This window comes from Haplochromis burtoni, unplaced genomic scaffold, assembly GCF_018398535.1.
Source record: "Haplochromis burtoni strain Fernald_Lab_line unplaced genomic scaffold, NCSU_Asbu1 Contig_185, whole genome shotgun sequence".
Lineage (NCBI taxonomy): Eukaryota > Metazoa > Chordata > Actinopteri > Cichliformes > Cichlidae > Haplochromis > Haplochromis burtoni.
Genome location: NW_024582546.1, coordinates 1,073,154 through 1,096,146, shown reverse-complemented (window position 1 = coordinate 1,096,146; position 22,993 = coordinate 1,073,154). Strand labels below are relative to the sequence as shown.

The window sequence follows — 22,993 nt, the reverse complement described above, 5'->3', positions numbered from 1 at the left end:
CGCTGCTGTGTGAGTGTGCGGTTGGACTTCCTCCTCTCAGCCCTCCACCACTCATAGATTTAGACGTTGTTATTATTTTAACATAGTTAGCAGCTGTGTTTTGGTGGCGAAACATGGTAATCATCTCACGGCCGCAGGGCTTTCTGATGGCTGAGGTGTATTTATAACGGTGGGGAGTTTCAGTCTTCTTTCTCATGACACAACACAGATCTGGAAGCTTCTCAAAGTCATACTCGGTTAGCCTTTGTGTCAATCTATTAAGCCTGAAAGAATCATTAGGGGCAAATCATTAAACTACATTAATATGTCGGTTATGCTTCCATTTCAGTGTAAATGTACAGGAAGAGTTGGTCCTGGAAAAAAGAACTTTTAATGTTCGTCACAGAGATGTGTATGTTTCTAATGCCAAAAATAATCGTGTCACGGCCCGGTGGATCAGCAGGTAGCTGATCTGCATTATTGTTCTCTCTCTTGTGCCGGGGTGGAACTCGTTGCAGTTTCACGGCACCCGTGAAATGGAAACACCTGAGTCTCACTGCATTTAAGCAGAGGGATGGCAGCCATTCATCACTGGATCATTGCGTGACTCGCATCAGTGTATCTCAGCTCGAGCGAGTGTTTTCCCCTGTCCTCCCCACCTTGGATTCCCTGGAGCCCGGACCCCTGTCATATTTGTATGTAGCACAATTCCCTTCACTGTCTGTACACCTGGTGAATGTGAAATAAACCCCACTGGTCTCCTCAAACCAAAGAGTCCTGCATGTGAGTCCTCAGTGAACTGTGACACACTGAACTCAGCGTTCTTTTAATAGTTATTCTCACTTGGGTTCTTTTTTAAAAATTTTGACATCATCATAAAATAAATTGTATTTCTGTTATGTTTTGGTTACTTTTCTTTTTACTGGTTAACTCCAAAGGACAACCTCAAGAGTGAAGTGTCAGAGTCAGTAAATCCCCTTAGACTCCCATGTTAAAATCTCCATCAGTTTTGGTCTCTATAGATAGTATCCTCCCTGGTAACAAGTCATAACTCATACACCTGTACCCATCCATCCACCTTGTGGACTGCCAAGTATCCTGATACAGGCAGCTGGAGCTGTCTGGTGTCATTGTCATTTTCATCATTTTAACTGCGTGTCTGGCTAATATTGTGGTTTGTTGCATGGTACAGTGTCTTATGACAATGACGTAAGCGAGTGCGATGTTCGTGGCAACAGCTGTGTGCAGATCAACAATGGAGTGCGGGAGAGAGTATGAGCGTGCAGCGTTTAAAGCGTGGAAGTACTGATCTTACTTTGAGTTTGATTCCATAAAAAATGACAAAAACATTAGTGTCCGCTGCTCACTGCGTGGGAAGAAAACTTCTTTTTACAGCAAAATAACCCGCTAAACCTCTGAGCAAGCACCAAATACGCTGCCGCTGATATGTGAAATTCACAGAGAAACTGCCGTATCCTTTCACTGACCGCGGCACACCTGCACCAGGGCAAACCTCCGCCTACCCCACTCCTGCTTTACAGGTGAAAATAGAGCAACAGGACCGCTGAGTCTTTGATTTTATTTATTTTCTGCTGTGTTTTACTTGCATCTATTTGAAAGAGTGAGTGTAAACACAAAAAATATTTTATTTTATGTGCTGGAATGTGCAGAAAATAGGTTTAAATGTTAAACTAATTTCTTCCAGTCAGAGAATGTTGCAGATAATTTAATGTTTGCTTGATGCATAAAGTTAAAAGATTAAAACTAATAAAACAAGTTTTAAAAAGAGACTTTTCCATTTGATTACATTTTGTATGATGGATTATGCAGAAAAAGTAGAATTGGGCTGAAAGATCTATCGCTTTATCACCTCTTCAGGTTGTAAATCGTGTTTTAAAAAGTAACTAAGTAACTAATTACTTTTGAAAATAAGTAATCAGTAAAGTAACAGGACAACTTTTTTCAAGTAACTTGACCAACACTGTTGGTTCCTGACTTTGGTAGCATCCTCCTCTCAGGTCATCTACTTTACAGAATTAGAAAATGAATTTTCCCCAGAACCATACCTATAAGAAATTTTACCAAAGGACAGCTTCTCAGGCACTGACCAGGGTCCCCAGCCCAAAGGGTACAGTGAGCAGCTGTGTTTTTACAAGCTCTTTGTATTTCCTGTTTGTTCATTGTTTGTTACATCTCTCAGTTTTGGGGTTAGTGCCACGTTAACTACTTTTTTAGTCCCTCTTTCCATTTTTAGTTGGACCCTTGCTCTTCGTCTGGCACCGGCACCTAGAGAGTCTGCTCAGGAAGCCTCTTGTGTCAGAGAACACATTCTGAGGATGTTGGATGCTGAATGTATTTTGCTAGAAACAAGTAAGTGATTAGTAAATGGACTGGTTCTCACTCACACAAACACTTTTTTCGATGCTTCTTCTACCTAAGTGCTTTTCTGTTTAACATTCACACTGTATCTTATAAGCACACTGCACAGCAGCTTGGGGTTGGTCTCTTACCCAAGGATACTTTGGCATGTGGACTGGAGCAGCCAGGGATCGAACCACCAACCTTCCAGTTTGTTAATGACCTGTTCTACCTCCTCAGCTGCAATGTGGCAAAGCCTTCCCCACAAAGCCTTTAGCATTTTCAGTTTATTTGGGATACATCTTGCGTACATCAAAGAGGCACTCTTGGGGTACCAAATTATATTTTAAATCCTGATTTACAGATTATATGAATTTTCTTTTTGTTTATTTTTATGTTCTATATTTTCTATTTGAGTTGCTGACATATCTATTTATTTTAGCTAAATCAGTGGCCAAAAACACCATGAGTGGTTTCGAATGCACACCCTACAGGTTGCACCAGCTGGAAAGAGGGTTGGTGCCAATGCTCTGCCCACTCTGGAGGAAAGGGAGTGGGCGATGACAAGTGGCAGAAATATGGGCGAGAGCGATATATCGCTCAGTCAGACTGTTTCTAAACTCCCTTAAGCAAACATGTCTACTGGACTATGTACAGTAAGCAGTCACACTTCAAAGAAATTAATTGGTCTGAAATCTTGCCTCATGTTTGGCAAGAGTCTCCTTGTCCTGCTTTTACTGATTGAAACTACAACTGCTCTTGGCCTCCTGTGCTAAAGTCCAAAAATTCAGCGAATTTTTGAGCAGATTCCAGACCCACATTTTGTTGCTAGTCTGTCAGTTTTAGTTATCACCCACTCATTTAATCATTTGCCTTTTTTTCGTTTCTCCACATTTTACATTTTCCTCCCACCAGTTTCCTCTGCAGTGTTTCTAGCTTAAGGAGTGGTTCACCTCATCTGTTTTCGTGTAAAATGCTGACACAAAGAAGAAACCTGACTTGATTTTGGACTTTTTTTTTCTCATCTGCAGGTGGAAAGCATTTTAAGGATGATGAATTCTGGCTCTGCACCTCCCACCAGCCAAACACACTCGCACACACATACTGATCCCAAAGTCAAATTATGGGCTTGGCAACCCTCCCTCGCCTGCTGTTTTGTTGGTAACCCACATGCAGAATTTCAGCGCCAGCAGAGTGTTGCAGAGGGTCACTGTTTCCCACAGTCCCCCAGGAGTCACAGACTTTCTCCTGATCCTTTGCTGTTGGTCCCCATTCAAAAACAAAATTTTCCACTTATACCAAAAATAGTTGTCTGACTGCTGCCCATGCTTGCCTGGAGCCCCCCTGTTGGTTACGGTAGGCTGAGTACACACAGTGAATCCTAATAGTTAAGATATTCATTTTTGGTTTTTTCCATAACGAAGGAGAACTCGGTGTTTAAGTTAAAGTGTGAAGAAGGACCGAGCGGGTTATTCTTGGGTGTTCTGGAGATTGCTGCATGTTGAGCAAGTGGTCATGTCTCTAAAAGGAGAAGAGTGATGCGGACAAGGGAGGCATTATATGATCTTCAATGCTACTATACAGTATAGCAGTTCCAAAAAGATTTTTGGTTCAGAAACTTTAGTTGAGTTTATTTAATAGTATAATTCAAAGTTAGGCATCACCATGATGTGTGGTTGTTTCTTTAACAGTTTACAGTCTAAGTCACTGTTGGTGGTAACCCTATCCTAACCTTACATGTTAGAGGAAGATAAACTTTTTTGGAAAAAATGTCAATGGTTTTTTATGTTTGTCAGTTGGAATTATTATTTTCTTTGTTCCTCAAGTATGAAGACATTAGAGAAGGGTGTATGGAGAATGGTCCAAACAATAGAAAATCTGTATGCACCATTGGCAGTTCCCTTGTTGAAGATCTCTGATCAGAGAAGATCTTCTCTGATCTCTATTCATGCCAGAGATCAGAGAAGAAACAGCAGACGACCACATCGGGTGCTTAAACCTGGTAAAAACAAGAAAATGAGGCAACAATTAGCACAGGCTTAAACTGGACAATAAAAGATTGGAAGAGTGTTGACTGGTCTGATGAGTCTCAGTTTCTGCTCTGACATTTGCATGATAGAGTGCACACTTGAACATGACAATGAGTTCACTGTACTCGGCCTCCACAGGCGGATCTCAATCTAATAGAGCACCTTTGGCATGTGGTGCAATAGGAGATTTACCTCACGGATTTGCAACCAACAACTCTGCAGCAACTGAGTGATGCTGTCATGTCAATATAGACCTGAATCTCTGATTAATGTTTCCAATGTCTTATATAATCTATGCTGCAAAGAATTAAGACAGTTCTGGTACTTACAAGATGTACCTAATAAAATAACTGGTGAGTGTATTTAGCATTTAACACAATCTCAGCAACACTTTTGTTTAATATAGAAGGAATTACTTTTCATTGGGTGTCTGTGTATATAATTAGAAGCATTGTTCATATATTCAATATCTCTGGATTTCGTCAAATACTCTGACTAAATGAAAACTTGGACAAACACGAGTTCTGTTGCTCTTGATGTTGCATTTTGTGGTCTGACAGCACAGTGCAGGCAATTGAAATTTATACCTTGTGTGATGTCACAAGAGGTCATCCAAACCCTGCAGTATGTTTGTGCAGCTACCTGGTTTTGGAGTGGGGGAGTCAGTAAACAGGTAAAATGCTACAAATAGAATCTATAGCCACTTAAGAATATAGTCTTGAGGGAGGACAGCCTGCTCCCAGGTCTGCGTCAGCACTGACCTTTTTACTGTTTGCTAAAGGGATTTGATTTCACCTCTACTTCTCTAGGTTTTACCTGTTTTTTTTTCAACATTCACACATGAGCCATCTGAGGATAAAATGGCAGTTTTGTCCAGGAAGGAGAATCTGTGCTGGTTCAGGCATAGGCATAGCAATATCACACACAAATGATATGAAGGAAAAAATGGGGTTTTGTAGATACAAAATTTGCATCTCACCTCATTAAACAAGCATGACTTATCTTAAATAACTGTATATCATTTTCTACAGCTCTGTTCAGATTCAGGTGCTCTTTGCGCCATCCTCCTGTGAACCAAAGCATATGTGCAGCTAGTCCACCACTGGCTGCTTGCAAATTATAAATATCCTTCCCTGTGACTTGGACACTGAGTTGCCATCTCTTCGCACTTCACTGTCAGCGCTGCAGGTTCAAGGCCTCATGAACCTGCAGCACCCTCTGCTGGCATTATATGGTGTGACCTTAGTACTTATCATTTGATGACTTTGAAGAGACTAACAATGGCACCAACTCAATTAAATTTTATTTATATAGCAGCAAATAAAAATAACGTTGACTCAAGGCAACTGTTGTTGTAAAGGCTTTATATTCTAAGGTAAAAACCCTACAATAATACAAACAAAATCCCAACAATCACATGAACCCCTGTGAGAAAGTGCTTTGGCAACAGTGGGAAGGTATTGCATTAGGCCCATTAATTATGGGCCTATTGCACCATAACTTATGGAGGATTCACTATCAAGTGATTCAGCCCTAACTATAAGCTTTATCAAAAAGGAAAGTTTTAAGCCTAATCTTAATAACAGAGATAGTGCCTGCTCCTGAATCCAAACTGGGAGCTGGCTCCACAGAAAAGGGGCCTGAAAGCTGAAGGCTCTGCCTCCCATTCTACTTTTAAATACCCAAGGAACCACAAGTAAATCAGCGATCTGAAAGCAATGTGCTTATTGTCACGGTAAGGTACGTGGTCTTTGAGATAAGATGGGGACTGATTATTCAAGATCTTGTATGTGATAAGAAGGATTTTAAATGCAATACCAGTAAGAGTAAGCATGTGGTTAGAAACTATATTTCTAAGATTATTAGGGCCAAGTACAATAACCTCAGTTTTATATGAATTAAGTAGGAAATTAGAGGTTATCCAGGTCTTTGTATCTTGAAGGCATTTCTGTAGTTTAAGTGTGTTTGTTATCTGGCCTCATGGATAGAGAAAGCTGGGTATCATCTGCATAGCAGTCAAAAAATACACGCTATGCCTTCTAAGTGATACTGACTGGGGGCAGCATGACTTTGGACGATGAGGTCAGTTTCATTCATATTATCATTAAAATGAAAATCGTCATGACCAGTGACAAATAGCCATGAGTACCATGGGTGGTCACAGCATTATAAGATGAAAAGATGTACTCTCAGGCCCCCTCTTCGATTCTGAGATGGTGCTCCCCTTTCACCTTTTTGAATCCACAGGAGTGGATTTCAAAACATAATTTTATTTAATTTTGTTCCTTATTGATGTTACTGTGTTGATTTACATTTTTATTACTTTATTTTGACATATATTATGCTCACTGGCAATCCAACTACAACATTTAGTGGGTTAATTGACTGTGTGCACGTTAGCATATGCTACTTCCGGTGCGGAAACTCCTGTGGGGAGCTTTGTTTCCGGTGTCCTATTCGCGCCTGGTTTACGGTCCAAAACAAGTTTAGCAAATGAATTAATCAAGCGGCGATTTACATTTCTATAGATGTCTCGGGCATTTACCCAATATATCTGCAAATGATGTTCATCGACTTGTCGATATTTTCTCCCCCGCGCCTCAGAGCAAAAGAGAAAAGGGATTCAAATGTTATATTTCTCAGCTGTCCCTCGTTTATCGCGGGTGTTATGTTCTAAAAATAACCAGCGAGAGGTGAAATCAAGTAGCCGATTTTATTTTTTGACGGTGCAAAACGTTTGGTGGACATCGTGGACATACAGCGCTGCACTTCAGAGTCACACTGCTAGCATCGATGCAGCGATTCTGTACTGTACAGGAGAGACGTCATGGAGGAGATCGTCTGCAGCGATCAGGACGCAGGACACAATGTGACGTAAAAAAAAGCAAACTTGCACTAAACAATCTGAAACAGCGAGGTGAAAGGTGAACCGCGTTATAGCGAGGGACCGCTGTAATTTTGAAGGTAAGTCACAACATACCCTTCGTACATACTGATGTATAGAAACCGTTACCAGCAGTCATTCATTTTTTGTGTGGCTTTTTTCACGGTTTGTTAACATGCTGTGTAGGTGTGTACTTGACTAGCTGATCTCGACATAACGGGAAACATCTAGTTTGACTATTCTTCACCTGTAGTTTGAATGCTGAACATTTGCCTGTTTAAATCATGAGACCAGTCACTATACAGAGATGTGCTTCTGCATGTGGACGATGTGTCTTCTGCTGCAGTGATGCAGTTCTGCTTGTGTTGAGTGATGTAAACAACTGATCGATCTAAACGCTTTAAACGTCAAAATTGATCATTAGATTTTTTAAGACACAACAGTGGTGAGAGTTCCCACCTTGTGCTCTTTGTAACTTAACGCGATCTTTCCGTTTTTGAGTTTTGGACATGGTTTTGGAGGATATCTTCGCAGTAGCGATTGACCGCAAAGTAAAGCTACCGGAAATGTACAACCCCACATCCGGTCTCAAACCAGGAAGTTAGCATTTTCTCGTGCACAGGGTCTTGTCTTTTTTTTTTCCTTTTTTTTAAACCTTATTTAACAAACAATGAGTATACAACATACGAACAGATGAAGTATACAAAACAACAGAACATGAACACACAAAGCCAGGGGTAAAAGAAAAAGGTAATAATTATAAGAATACACGCAAAAATTCACATACATATATTGTTTTGAGAGCCTTTTTGTTGGTGGAGTCTAATATTGATTGTATGTACATTTCCACATCCTTAAAATAATGCACAGGGTCTTGTCACTACCCGATCCGTACCGGAAACCCGATCGGTAACCCGGGTAGCGATAGGTCTATTATAATTCCCATGAGTGGACCTCGCGCAGGCACTGGGTAGGGCAGCTTGGGGGTCCTTAGATCTTGTTGGCACACGCGCGTGGCGCGAGCGGCTTCCAGAGTGAATCCGCGCTGAACGGAAGTGCTTGTGTTTCTGTGTCTGCAGGTGAGCACAGGTAATGTAAGCAGAGTGAAGCTGTACAAGAAGTGTGTTCGAGAGATGTTCTGTTATGAACATAAACACAGCGTGAATGTTGGCGTGTGCAGTTTAAATCTCGTACATGAACTTGTGCGAAACTGTGTTTCACCTCTCAAATTGTCAATAAGGGGATCAGAGTAATCCCCAGCAGCCTGCTACATTATAAGTTGTGTAAACATACATAGGGGTGCGCAATATTGTCAGTGTGAACAATACTGAGTATCTGGTTATTTTGTCAGCACAAGTTCTGAAATAACACAAGGAGCTGGTTACAGTGGTCCTGTATCATTCAGCAGAGTGCAGCCTCTGAGTTGAAGTGCTTGTGTTTCTGTGTTTGCAGAACAAAAGACAAGTAACGGAAAACTATTAGAACAACATGCTTTCTTGACATGATGTTCTTCTGCTTCCCTGGCTGCTGTGTCTGTGGCGATGTTGTTCACTTTGTGTTGTTGTAGCCTCCTCATGATACTCAGTTTGTGCTCCAATAGATTATGAGAGACAAACCTAAAAATCTGATCTGTAGCACTTACTGGTTAACCCTACACATCGACTTCTGAATTCATTATTGATGGGAATTTTACAGCCTCACGGCCCACTGTTAGTCAGCGGTGCTAGTTTTGTACTTTGTGCAAATGTGTCGTTGTCAGCCAAGACTGAAGAAGTCGCTTGGATAAGTTACAAAATATTTCTTGCACTGAAAACGTCACATACAGATGAACAGAATCAACTTTCTGAGATGATTTGTCTAATTAATCTATTACGTGATTCTAATGGATTCATTAGAAATGTTACAAAAAGGCATTTGTGTAGTTAATGTCCAGATTAATAATGCTATGTAGTGGATGAGGTCCAGGATTGGCAATGTAATATTAAAAAAATTAACAAATAGCACAAAAATGATACCATCCTCCTGGAGAGCAAAGAGCAAAACTTGAACTACCAAAATAATACAGAAAACAGCAGCAGTAAAGCTGCTTGTTCATACTGTCTTGCATTTCAGGGTGTAAATGGCATTTTTCCATGTGTCTCGGGTTTATGTTAGAATAACTCAACAATGTGTTAAACTTTAAATACAAGTGGTATAAAATACATTAGATGAATACAGACATGTATAATTTCAGACCATAGTATATTTTACTATAGTTTTAAACCTCAAAAGCTAAAATGGCATTCTCAAGTAAGACATGTAGTTTAGCTTCCTTTTAAACCCCTAACAGACGTGCTGCAAAATATACTGACTGACACAGACACTTTCAAAAACAGACACTTGTATAGTTTCTCAGTACTCAGACTTCACAGTACTGACACAAAGATATGATGTAACAGGTAGTTTATAGTTGAGTAAGACAGGCCCTGCCAGCCTTTTAAAGAGAAAGATGGGTAATAAAATAATTGTTCCCACAAACTAAACACAATGCATGTTTACTTGTGGCCGTTGTTATTCAAAGCTCACTCCTTTCCGCCTGTGACTGTCCATTGTAATCGTGGAACTCGCAACAGACAGGAAATACAGAGAAATAAAGAGGAAAGTCACTCTTCAAGATTTCCAAGGTGTTTCCTTTGCTGTTACAATGTGTGCGGACGTCAGAGAGCAAGAATATTCTGAATCGCTGTTCTTCCTCATTACCCATCATGCAATGTGGGAAAAGGAACACTCCTCTTGTTTACCTGGAAAAACACAGACGACAACTATTAGCCCGAAGGGAGAGGAACAAACGAAAGCAGAAAGAAACAGACTTAGGTTTGTCCTGCTAAGCATGACTCGGGTGTTCCGCTTCGTGTGGATGAGTCAGATCCTTTTTATATGTACTTCTGGATATTGCTTCCCTGCCGTCTTGCATTTCTAAGGTGTGTGCGAGAGAAGTGGGACGTCAGAGTGGGAGGGGCTGCAGGGCTTCCTCTGTGTGGACTAACTGTTCATATGGTAAACAGAGGGTCACGTGGGCCAACAGTGCTGAAGCAGTTAGGAGAAAAGGGAGGGAAAGAAACAAGGAGAGGGCGTAACTTGATACACAGGAGGACTTTGGCCTGCTTCATGTGCAGGAGGCGGTACTTTCACCCTGAGTCTAGAGGACATTGGATTACACACCAAAAAGAAGGGAAACAAAAGATCTGAGTGCCATGTTGTGGTTAAAGTGAAGTTTGGCCTGCCTCATCGGGTTCAGTCCTTTTATTTAGATTTATCTGGACACTTTTTAAAATCTGTTCTCTGTGGGAAAAGCCAGTGTCTTCCTAGTTTGTAATCTCTTCATAGTTTCTTCCGGGTAAAAGAAGAATCAAGATGCCCACCTTCACTGTGGTGCCAGTGGAGGATGTGGAAGATGGCAGCAACAGTGGAGCTGCAGCTGGAGGGAACAGACCTATCAGCTTGGGCAAAATCTTTTCAGAGGAGCAAGAGGCAGACAATTCAGAGGATCCTTTTTCAGGTAGGAGTAAACAGTTCTTTGCTGATGTGCTCATACACAAGCCTGCTTTTTGGGGGTTTTGTGGTTGCTATCCCAGCATGCACTGCGGGAAGTATAGGTGTGCAATTTTGATAAACTGCATGCGTCATTGTGAGATTAAATATGACATTGGAAGCGCGCTGACACAAACAGATGCATGTTTTGACAGGCACATGCTTAACACATATAGACACCCACAAGGAAAAATGCAAAGTCAGAGATGAACTAGCTATAACTTGCACTTGGATCAGTCGGGCAGGAAGGAGGGCCTTGGTGTTGGTATGTATGCCTTAGCAGCCCTGAATGATGGTTAAAGCTCCTTGCCTCATTGCATGTGTTTCTGTATGTCAGTTCTTGAACAAAGCAACTAAATATACAGTAAACTAAACTAACCTCAAACAGCAGGGAGGTTGTGTAAAAGAGGCCTAACTGTTTTACGGTGACAAAGTACAAAGTCTATATCCTTACATGACTTATTATTATACCATTTAAAATTACTGCCTGTTTTTCTTTCACCTTTATAACACTTAGTTTAACCATTTTTCTTTGTGCACATGTTGTACCTCTTTACATCCATCAGTTTCCCAGTCAACCGCTTTGGGGGTTGGGTCAGGTTGTTTGTGCTACACATTCCAGATACCTTGAAGTCGTATTTCGAAGCTTGGGAGCAACGCGACTTCAAATAGTAGTCTTTGTTTAATATTCAGCAGGGGGATTGTATGCAACAGGTGAAACATTTGGTTGTTTTCTCATTTTACTGCAAAAATCTACATTCTTATGCTGTACTGTCTGAAATCTATCAAACTCCTCTTGTGCATTTCTGGCTACTTTTTTGCCACAGTTTTTAAATGGATCAGTAAGAGAATTTTATAAGGAGCAAGTCCTCAATATAAAGACTTGTAGATGTTAGAAAATTACTGGATGTAGGTTGCAGAAACAGAACAGACACGGGGCAATGCTCGAAGAAGCGGAGAAGCTTGAAGGACAAACGTGTTTGTTTTCTGGAAAGACAAAAAATTGCTTCAAGATTTTTAAGTGATAAAGAAAGTCATAATGTCAGCTGATATCTTTATTGTAATCTAGGTGTGCTTGTTCTTTTTATTACTTTAGACTCAAAAGTCTGCAGAAATGGCTTCGAATGAAATCCAATTACAAGACACTGCCTTGTTTAAATATTTTGATGAAGTAAATCTACTGCACAAGTGTCATGTTTATGAACAGGCATACTTTCCATTTAGGGAAAATTCCTGCAATAAATGTAGGTTTGTCTTTAGCTAAGGCATTTCTGGTCATTTTGCTTTGAACTCTGGTTGTCTTGCTTCTCTCTGAACTTCTTTTATGTCTCCTCTTTTGCTCGTCTTTCATATGTGGGCCTTTTTTATCTGTTTTTTGTTTTCTGACTTTGATCAGTTAGATTTCAGAGTGAGCCCGAGTCACCCATGGTCATCATTCTGGACTCACCAGTTAGGACATGTTCCCCCAAAGCATTTGTGAGATTAGAGGCAGATATGAAGTATCAGTAAAACAAGCATAACAGGTTATGTTTTTTTATATTCTAACCCTCACTATAATAATGTTAAAAAGAGAGCAGACCCTCTTTAAACTCTAAGGTTTTACATATGAGTACCACATTAAAAATTAGCTTGCTTCTTAGTAGGTCTTAAAATGAGGTAAATACAGTCTGAGAAGAACTACAAACCATGACACGTTACTTTGTTATTTATTTGACAGAAATTAAGTGTACATGGTTATCTGTTTCAGAAAGAGAGTCAACGGTTAAACTTAAGAGCTCACAGACTGATCCAACATGCTTACTGGCAGGTTTTCTTCAACAAACCCAGTTTCTTTCCTTTTCCTCTCCTGTGATCCCAGTTTGGTGTTTTTAATGTTTAACATGTGCGTTTTTGTTCTTAATCCACCATCAGTTTAAGGACAAAGACAGTGACTAAATGCATTTATTTTCAGCGATCAGTCATATGTTGCACTCAGTCTTGTTGATGGACATTGTTTGTCACAATTTGGATAGCACTAAATAAAATTACTCTCTTTTTAATCTAAATGTTAGACTCCACATTGACACACATGATTTGTAGAACCAAATCACATAACGTTGGGGTGACTGTAGCTCAGGAGGTAGCCCAGGTTGGAATGTTGATGGTTTGATCCCTGGCTGCTCCAGGCATGACAAATATCCTTGGGCAAGATACTAACCCCAAGTTGCTCTCTGAATGTGAATGTTAGCTAAAAAGCATTTACACAGAAAAAAAGTGCTTGTATGAACGGGTGAATGAGGCCAGTTGTGTAAAGCGCTTGTGGTCAGAGTAGAGAAGCACTATATAAGAACCAGTCCATTTACTATAACTGAAAACTTAGTAAAGAACCAATTTTTAATTTCTTGAATCTTTGAAAAACACCAAAGGTAACACGATTGGAAGGAGATGGAGCAAAGTGATTACCAATGAACTATTGGCTGTGGACTTGACATGTCTTGGCATGATAAGTATCATATTCTTAAAAAACAATTTGAGGTATGCAGAATATGGATGGTATTTAAAAGCCATGCTGTTAAGAAATAGAAAAAGGACCTGAGAGCTGTATCTGGCATTTACGTTGATCTTTCTACAGAAGCGTCGTCAAAAATGGTCTCAGTGGACGGCTGCCTCCTAAGAACTCATTTTTAAGACGGGGATAAAAGACTGAAGTATGCCAAATTATAGAAGAACTAATGTGAGAACGAGTGGCAACAGGTCTCATGAAGAGATGAATCCAAATTTGACATTTTTGGTTCAAGTTATTGTCAATACAGAAGAGGTCAGGAGAGAGGTTCAACATCCTTACAGCCATCTGTAAAACACGTTGGAGGCTCTGTCATGGTTTTGGGCCACATTTCAGCTGGTGGTGTTGGGACTCAAACACCACTACCTTGCATGAGCATGTATGTGTCCACCATCCGAATGTTTTTTTCTGAACATAGGTTACTGCCTTTCTTTCTTTCTGTTAGGAGTTTGCGTAAATGCATCGCTACATTTGGGCGCACTCTGAGGAGGGTGCATTTGCTCGCAGATGAAAGAGTGTGCTGTTAAAACAGCGCTATTATTATCATTTTTTTTCTGTTTACTGCTTCTATTAATTCCATCATTATTAACTTACTCATGGCCAAATAAATCAAAAAATCGCCCTTGTAAAAATGATCGACAATAGGCTCAGCCTATCGTCAATAGTCGATATATTCGCCCAACGCTAACTGACAACGTTTCAGTATGACAGTGATTCCAATGCAGTAAAATATACCTGCATAGAAAAACACACAATGGAATCAGTCATGGATTGGCTTCCCCAGAGCCCAGACCTCAACGTTATTAAAGCAGTGTGGGATCATCTGACCAGAAAATTGACCAAAAAACAGACAAATCCAAAGAAGAGCTTTGGAATATCTTTCAAGAAACCTGGAGAATTATTCCTGAAGACTACTTAAAGAATACCAGGAAAACTGTGGAAGACTCAAGGGGCTGATACCAAATATTGACTTTCAAGCTTTTTAGAATTGTACAGACTCAGCTTTAGCTTTATATATGGTGTTGTCATATGTGTTTGCAAAATGAATAGTTTTAATAAATTGGTGTTGGTAGGGCTGTGCGATATGACCAAAATCTCATTCCCGATATAAGACATCTATCGTCCGATAACGATATAAATCACAAAATGTAACATTTTCTGTAAACTTGTGAATCTCGGGCAGCTCGACTTGCGTGAAGTGTTTCCAGCTGTCGATGTAGCTGGAGTCGAGTGTTTTAACCGATGCATGAAACGATACATTTTTAGACATAAGTTGTAACGGCCGCCGTTTTCTTTGTGAGTATTTATTACACGGCGTGCTGCGGGGAAAAGCCTGTTCTAACGTTTGAGTCTAAGGTTTATTTTTTAGCACCTGGCGGCTCTTTTTTACTTCTCATCCATAAATAATCTGCTCTTTCACGTGATTCAGTTTATTTTGAAAAGTCTCAACAGGATCTTGAGCTTTATTGTGAAAGGTTTATGTGGAACATAAACAAGCGAGACACGCGATGGTGTTACCGTCGTTGTTGCTAACGACAACGCATAAAAACAGGCGCTTGTCCGTCCTAGTGTGGTTATATAAATATAAGAGAAAGAGAGAACTTTAAGAAATTAATATAGCCACTACAGTGACCATCAGAACGATGAAACAATATTGCCGTAAACAGTTTATTTTGCGACACCACGAAATAAACGATAGCGTAAAATGAAACGACAGACGTTTTTATATCGTCATCCTACATATATCGTTATATCGAACAGCCCTAGGTGCTGGTGTGTGTATATGTATATATAATACAGAGTGACGTGATATAAAAGTAGTAATTTTACACATTTACATAGTTTTTGTTCTTCATATTATTAAACTTAGTTTTAATTTATTCATTCTTTATTTTTATATTCTATTTTATTTTTCTATTTGAGTGAGCTTCATTCTTTTTGTGTGTGTGGGTGATTTGTTGTTGTTGTTTTTTTTTACCTCATTTAATGACTTTGGGGGTGTTTTGGGGGTAGTGGTTTATTTTCAGTGCTTTTGCTCTTTTAAGATTACATTATGTCAACATATAGGACAAGGAAATTATTTAAAATTGCTTGGAGCCCGCAGGGGGGGATGAACAGGAAATCCTCCCCTGAAAACCTGTATCTCTTACTGATGCTAATGAGGGAAAAATAAAAAGTCACAGATTGCTCTGCATTCGGACAGACGAGCACACACGTACGCACAGATTTATGCACAGTGCTGAACAGACAAGATGCAATCTGTATAAACAACTCATCATTTTCCAAAGAAGTATCCGGTGTCATGTGTACAGTGTCCTATTTCATATTGTCCCTCTTTTTCCTTGTGAAGTTTTAGCATGTAGTTTTGACACATGCTGAAATTATTTGTTTGCTTCTGAATGAACCTCACTGATGAAACTCAAAAAGCAGGGCATCTCTATGAAAACGAATATAGAGAAGGAGACTGGAGTAGTAAATGATAACCGGTCATGTTGTCCTAGAGACACACCCAAACTACTTGCCAAGCAGTAGACAAACAGGAGTGTGTTGATTGCTACTGTAAAGCAGAAATTTCACTTTTAATTCAATTCAGTTTTATTTTATTTACAGCACAACAAATCACATTAACAGTTGCTTCAAGGCGCTTTTTATTATAAAGTGAAGTAAGGTTGTGAGGTTTGCGTTGCATTTTTTTTTCCAAGTTTCCTGCATCTCAGAGAATCTACAGGAAATGTTTCCAGGCAAGTTGGCATCTTCCATACAAATTACAGCCAACAGCAGCAATCCACTAGCAACCAATGCAATCACAAGGAGGTATTTAGTACACACCTTCATTGCATGCAGTTTCACCCAGACAGCAACCTTGAGCAACCACTCACCAATTGTTGGAATATACACCAACTGGTTGGGTCACTGCCTGGTTTCTAGGCTTATGTGACTGATACCTTAGATAGAAAGAAGAATACCACAGTCAGGATCTACAGACTCTAGATTTAAATATAAATCTAGGGCTTTGTTAGCTGAACAGTTTCCTCCCTTAGAGCTATGCCAAGCAAATTGGTTGATCACATTCACACAGACCACCTAACTGGTGAGTTGGTGTACCAACCTTTGCAGCTGATCCTGTCACACATTCTTGAAACTATTATTTAAAAAGTTTAATATTGTATTTAAACATTTGCCTAACAAGGGAATTAAAATTACATGCCAAAACTGGTTTTTAACATCCTTGTTTACAGTGAATTGGAAATGGAGATTTTCACCCGTGGTTTATCCACTGTTGCTCTTTACACCTTAGATACTCCTCGTCCAGCAAATTTCCTAAACTCAGCATTAAATGTCTTCATAGCATTTGTCTGTTTCATTTCGAGGTGGTTCTCATGTCCTTCTTCTTTCTCCAACGCAAAGGACATAAATCGTCATGTGTAGCTCTGTTTTCCATATGTTAGCCCTTTGGGGTTGGAGAACTGCCAAAAGCAGCTGCCACCCTGTTTCCTGTTTAAAGGATGTCTATTTTGGGTCAAACTGTTACTAGCTAAATTGTACAGGGAGTGTTCACAGGGCATGGGTTTGTGTTTTTGTTTGTTTGTCATTCTAACCCAGGGGCTCTCAAATCACATGCCACAGATAACCTGGTGGGCTGGTCCTGCAGGTGTGCTCCGAGATGTCATTTATAATACCTGTTTGTTTGTTTGTTTGTTTGTTTGTTTGTTTTGTTTTTTAAATGATTAAAAAAAAAGTCTAGTTTTGAGTTTTGTACTTGTTTCCCAAGAATCATGTGAGTTGTCCACGCTAAGCAACACATGCATGTAACATATATTTCCGTAAAGAAAAAAATATTTGTGCCAAATGTCAGATTGCAAAAATATTTTTTATATATATATTTTTATGGTCACCTTAGCAAACATATCATTTTTTGCAGCCTTATGAAATTTCCCCTTGTGGGACTAATAAAGGTATATCAAATCAAATCAGATTAACTGACACTTAATAACAACTTACATGTGCCAAATGGATTTTAGTGTGTTTATGGATGGATTAATGGATTAAACATTTATTGAACATAGACAAAGTCTATGTGGCATTTTGTACATATTGAAATGGAGACCTCTGCTGGTTAACATGATTACTGCATCAAACTGTCAGAGTCCTTTACGCTCACTCAATGAACTTTCAGAGGACATTTAGAACTCAGCCCATTTTAGAAGTCTTTTGATTTTTACCTGATAATATGATGATTTGCAAATTGTCTGACATGACTATATGATGACAGACCATGTTCCCCATCAAACAGTTCTGACAAGATCTATACAGAAAATGAATGCAATCTGACTTTGTTTTCCTAAGTAAACTATTGGAAAAATTTAACACTGGCACATGAGGTTTAGATAATAAAAAATTGGGTACTGTACACCAACAGATGTGGCTTGAAATTAACGTTGCTTTATGCAGCTATGTACAGCAGTCTCTTTCAAATGCTTGTTTCATAGATGGGGTGCCCTGGGACACCATTGGAGGAAAAACTCAACTTTAACAGGGCAGCCATCGGCCACGACTGCTTATGTAGTGAGGGGAAAGAGAAAAAAGTAGCTCATAAGGACACTTGAAAGTGGCACACACATAGGACTCCAAGCTAACCCATTTGTGCTGTTGATCAACACTATATCATGTTTGGTGGATTTTACCATGTAATTCAGCTAAGAAATAGTCGATTCTATATAGACCTTGAAGTGTAGTGCGTGTGCTTGTGTATCTTTCTAGATTTCACACATCACATTTTTATCTAAAACTTGCACCGCTGGTGAAACAGCTATTTCACCAGTGGTTCTGTTGAAAAGTATTTACATATGGAGTTTTGATATATCTAATCCCATTAAGAAGCTTTGAATTTGCCCAGGATGTCATTTTACTATGACTGTGTTTTTTCTGAGGTTACATTGGCCCGCCACAACATCTACGACATCTTGTGGAACAAATTGCTATCACATGAAAGTATAGCCCGGCTCTAATTCAACCTTACTCTCTTTGGCAGAATACTAAAGCATTTTAGACATTAAGTCACAGCTTCACATTCTTGTGATAACTCTATTTCACTTTGCAATATTCAAAACCAATTTACATGTGCTGGTTCTTATATAGCACATTCTTACACTTGAGGACTCATAGCATTGTACAACTTGCCTCATTCACCCAAGCACTTTTTTCTACGTATCTAACGTTCACACTCCAATGGATGCATCAGAGACTTGGGGTTAGTAGCTTTCTCAAGGATAATTGGGATTGAAACACTAACCGTCCAATTAGTAAATGATCTGCTCTACCTCCAGAGTTATATCCACCCTAATTCAGACACAAGGATTTGCAAAAACTAAATTTTAATGATCAGTAACATTGAATCAAAGGTTAGTGGATACGATTAGAGTTAGAGTTTGCTGATATAGTTTTGATAGTAACCGATAGCTTTAGGGCATGAATAAGCACGCATACATACCACAGATAGAGTAACACATATTTGAGAGTTGGGTTAAAGCAGATGAAAGTTTGCTTACCGGACTAATCGTTCCACAGACGATGCCATATCTCACCTGCTCCACACATCCCTGAGTCACCTTGGCACTGGCAGAGGGAATTATGTTAGGATGCTGTTCGTGGACTACAGTTCAGCATTCAACACAATAATTCCCTCTAAGCTTTTCACCAAGTTGACGGATCTAGGACTCAGCTCATCACTGTGTCAGTGGATCCTCAACTTCCTCACAGACAGACCCCAATCAGTGAGGGTGGGAAAACAAGTCTCCCCCTCCATCTCACTCAGCACTGGAGTGCCTCAGGGCTGTGTTTTAAGCCCCCTGCTGTACTCACTGTACACTTATGACTGTGTAGCCACATCAGACACCACCTCCATTGTCAAGTTTGCTGACGACACTGCTGTTGTGGGCCTGATCTCCGACAACATCGAGACGGCCTACCTGGAGGAGATTAGGAACCTGGAGACCTGGTGCCAGGAGAATAACCTCCTCCTAAACATCAGCAAGACTAAGGAGCTGATCGTGGACTTCACTACAAAGCAGGCGAGGAATTACAAACCCCTCATCATCAGTGGCACGCCAGTGGAGAGAGTGGACAGTTTCCGATACCTGGGTGTCCACATCACTCAGGACCTGTCATGGTCCTGCCACATCAACACCCTGGTTAAGAAAGCCCGTCAGCGTCTCTTCTTCCTCAGAAGACTTAGAGACTTCCATCTGCCACTGAAGGTGCTCAAGAACTTCTACTCCTGCACCATCGAGAGCGTCCTGACGGCAAACATCTGCACCTGGTTTGGGAACAGCACCAAGCAGGACAGACGAGATCTGCAAAGGGTGGTGCGCTCGGCAGAACGCATCATTCAATCAGAGCTCCCTGACCTGCTGTCCATCTACACCAAGCGGTGCAAGTCCAAAGCTAGGAAGATTATGATGGACCTCTCCCATCCCAACAATGGACTCTTCTCACTGTTGAGGTCTGGGAAGCGCTTCCGCTCCCTTAAGGCCAAAACAGAGAGAATGAGGAGGAGCTTCTTCCCCCAGGCTATTCGGGCCCTGAACCAGGTGTAGGACTGGACTCTCCCAAACAGGTCACTATAAGACTGGACTCTCACACACGTCACCACACGCACCACCACACATTTCCTATAATCCTATAATTCCTATAATTTATAATCCTTATCTTTATAATCTCTTCTGCTATTTGCACATTCTTTACTGTAAATTTCTAAGTTAATTTGTAAATTTTTGTAGTAAACTGTAAATTGTAAATATTGTAAAACTTTTCTTCTGTCATTTAATAGTCGGGCATTGTACAGCTACAAGCATTTCACCCACATGTCATACTGTGTATGGTTGTGTGTGTGTGACAAATAAAATTTGAATTTGAATTTGAAAGACGGGCAAGAGTGAAAGTGAAAAAACCTCTACATTTACAAGTAAAACAGACTAGAGTTTGTATATGCAAAAAGATTTTTTATAAAATTGCATGTCTGGATGTTTTATGGACTGATTAGGAAATGATGCTGATATTTTGCTCTATGACAGCTGGGATAGTCTACAGCCTGAATTTGTCCAACTCCAGGCCTCAAGGCCCTGTGTCTTGCAGGTTTTAGATGTTTCCTTGATCCAACACAGCTGATTTAAATGACTAGAATACCTCCTCAACATGTCTTGAAGTTCTCCAGAGGCTTGGTAATAGACTAATCACTTGATTCAGGTGTGTTGACCCAGGGTGAGATCTAAAACCTGCAGGGCACCAGCTCTTGAGGCCTGGAGTTGCCCACCCTTGAGTTAAGAGAGTGGAAGGGCGGACGTATAATTAAAAAAGATGCAGAAAGAAAAAGGCTGAAAAGAAAAAGGAGCAACTAATGACCCAAAGCAAACAACCTTATGTGCAGCAGCAAACATGGCATTTCCTCTGTTCTGGTTTGGTCACTAAAACTGTTTGAATGCTTACACACACAATTCATCACTCTTTGGACAACACCTAACAACAGTTGTAAAGCGGGACAATCAAGAGCTTCTGGAATGTCTTTCTGGATCTGTGTTTATGAGCAACCTCATCCTACGATACGCCATTGGATTTAAACAGCTGTTAGTGGCAGGCTTACAGTACATAATCACTATCTCATTGTTGTTTTCCAATGATATCCTGCCTCTTAGTGGGTAGTCCCAGCTTAGAAGAAGCAATCTGAGCAAAGCTGTTGCCCCGACTCTATAACCCTGGGTATATAACCCTTTTGTAATCTTATTTTAAAAGCCAGAGAGGCTTGCTGTACAGGGAGTGCAGAATTATTAGGCAAGTTGTATTTTTGAGGAATAATGTTATTATTGAACAACAACCATGTTCTCAATGAACCCAAAAAACTCATTAATATCAAAGCTGAATGTTTTTGGAAGTAGTTTTTAGTTTGTTTTTAGTTTTAGCTATTTTAGGGGGATATCTGTGTGTGCAGGTGACTATTACTGTGCATAATTATTAGGCAACTTAACAAAAAACAAATATATACCCATTTCAATTATTTATTTTTACCAGTGAAACCAATATAACATCTCCACATTCACAAATATACATTTCTGACATTCAAAAACAAAACAAAAACAAATCAGCGACCAATATAGCCACCTTTCTTTGCAAGGACACTCAAAAGCCTGCCATCCATGGATTCTGTCAGTGTTTTGATCTGTTCACCATCAACATTGCGTGCAGCAGCAACCACAGCCTCCCAGACACTGTTCAGAGAGGTGTACTGTTTTCCCTCCTTGTAAATCTCACATTTGATGATGGACCACAGGTTCTCAATGGGGTTCAGATCAGGTGAACAAGGAGGCCATGTCATTAGTTTTTCTTCTTTTATACCCTTTCTTGCCAGCCACGCTGTGGAGTACTTGGACGCGTGTGATGGAGCATTGTCCTGCATGAAAATCATGTTTTTCTTGAAGGATGCAGACTTCTTCCTGTACCACTGCTTGAAGAAGGTGTCTTCCAGAAACTGGCAGTAGGACTGGGAGTTGAGCTTGACTCCATCCTCAACCCGAAAAGGCCCCACAAGCTCATCTTTGATGATACCAGCCCAAACCAGTACTCCACCTCCACCTTGCTGGCGTCTGAGTCGGACTGGAGCTCTCTGCCCTTTACCAATCCAGCCACGGGCCCATCCATCTGGCCCATCAAGACTCACTCTCATTTCATCAGTCCATAAAACCTTAGAAAAACCAGTCTTGAGATATTTCTTGGCCCAGTCTTGACGTTTCAGCTTGTGTGTCTTGTTCAGTGGTGGTCGTCTTTCAGCCTTTCTTACCTTGGCCATGTCTCTGAGTATTGCACACCTTGTGCTTTTGGGCACTCCAGTGATGTTGCAGCTCTGAAATATGGCCAAACTGGTGGCAAGTGGCATCTTGGCAGCTGCACGCTTGACTTTTCTCAGTTCATGGGCAGTTATTTTGCGCCTTGGTTTTTCCACACGCTTCTTGCGACCCTGTTGACTATTTTGAATGAAACGCTTGATTGTTCGATGATCACGCTTCAGAAGCTTTGCAATTTTGAGACTGCTGCATCCCTCTGCAAGATATCTCACTATTTTTGACTTTTCTGAGCCTGTCAAGTCCTTCTTTTGACCCATTTTGCCAAAGGAAAGGGCGTTGCCTAATAATTATGCACACCTGATATAGGGTGTTGATGTCATTAGACCACACCCCTTCTCATTACAGAGATGCACATCACCTAATATGCTTAATTGGTAGTAGGCTTTCGAGCCTATACAGCTTGGAGTAAGACAACATGCATGAAGAGGATGATGTGGACAAAATACTCATTTGCCTAATAATTCTGCACTCCCTGTATATTTTTATATTTTTGTTGCATGAATGTTGAAAAAGCAGCTTTCATACCAATATTCTTTCTCACTCAATACCACATGCGAAATTTTCTTACAATCTTCACTATGTCATGTGCATCTACGGTACACCATCCTCATTAATTTATCTTCAGCAATCACTAAATCCATGTAAGGCCCTGGGCTCTTCAAGGCGACAGTGTAGCCTACAACACTGTGATGTGAGTGTGATAATATGCCATATCTAACAGTCATAGACCACTGCA

At 40.3% G+C, this 22,993-nt stretch overlaps 1 protein-coding gene across 5 annotated transcripts in view; it reads left to right on the top strand.

Annotated features, from left to right (window-relative positions):
* Window positions 1-10,404: 10,404 nt before the first annotated feature.
* Window positions 10,405-22,993, top strand: part of LOC102312859 (solute carrier family 12 member 7) — a 48,966-nt gene continuing 36,377 nt past the window's right edge. For 2 of the 5 annotated variants that reach the window (XM_005937005.3, XM_014338303.2), the window contains exon 1: window positions 10,406-10,789. In XM_005937005.3, the coding sequence (XP_005937067.3) occupies window positions 10,645-10,789 (145 nt within the window). In that variant the 5' untranslated portion in view covers window positions 10,406-10,644. The other 3 variants (XM_005937003.3, XM_005937004.3, XM_042225846.1) reach the window with 3 other exon arrangements.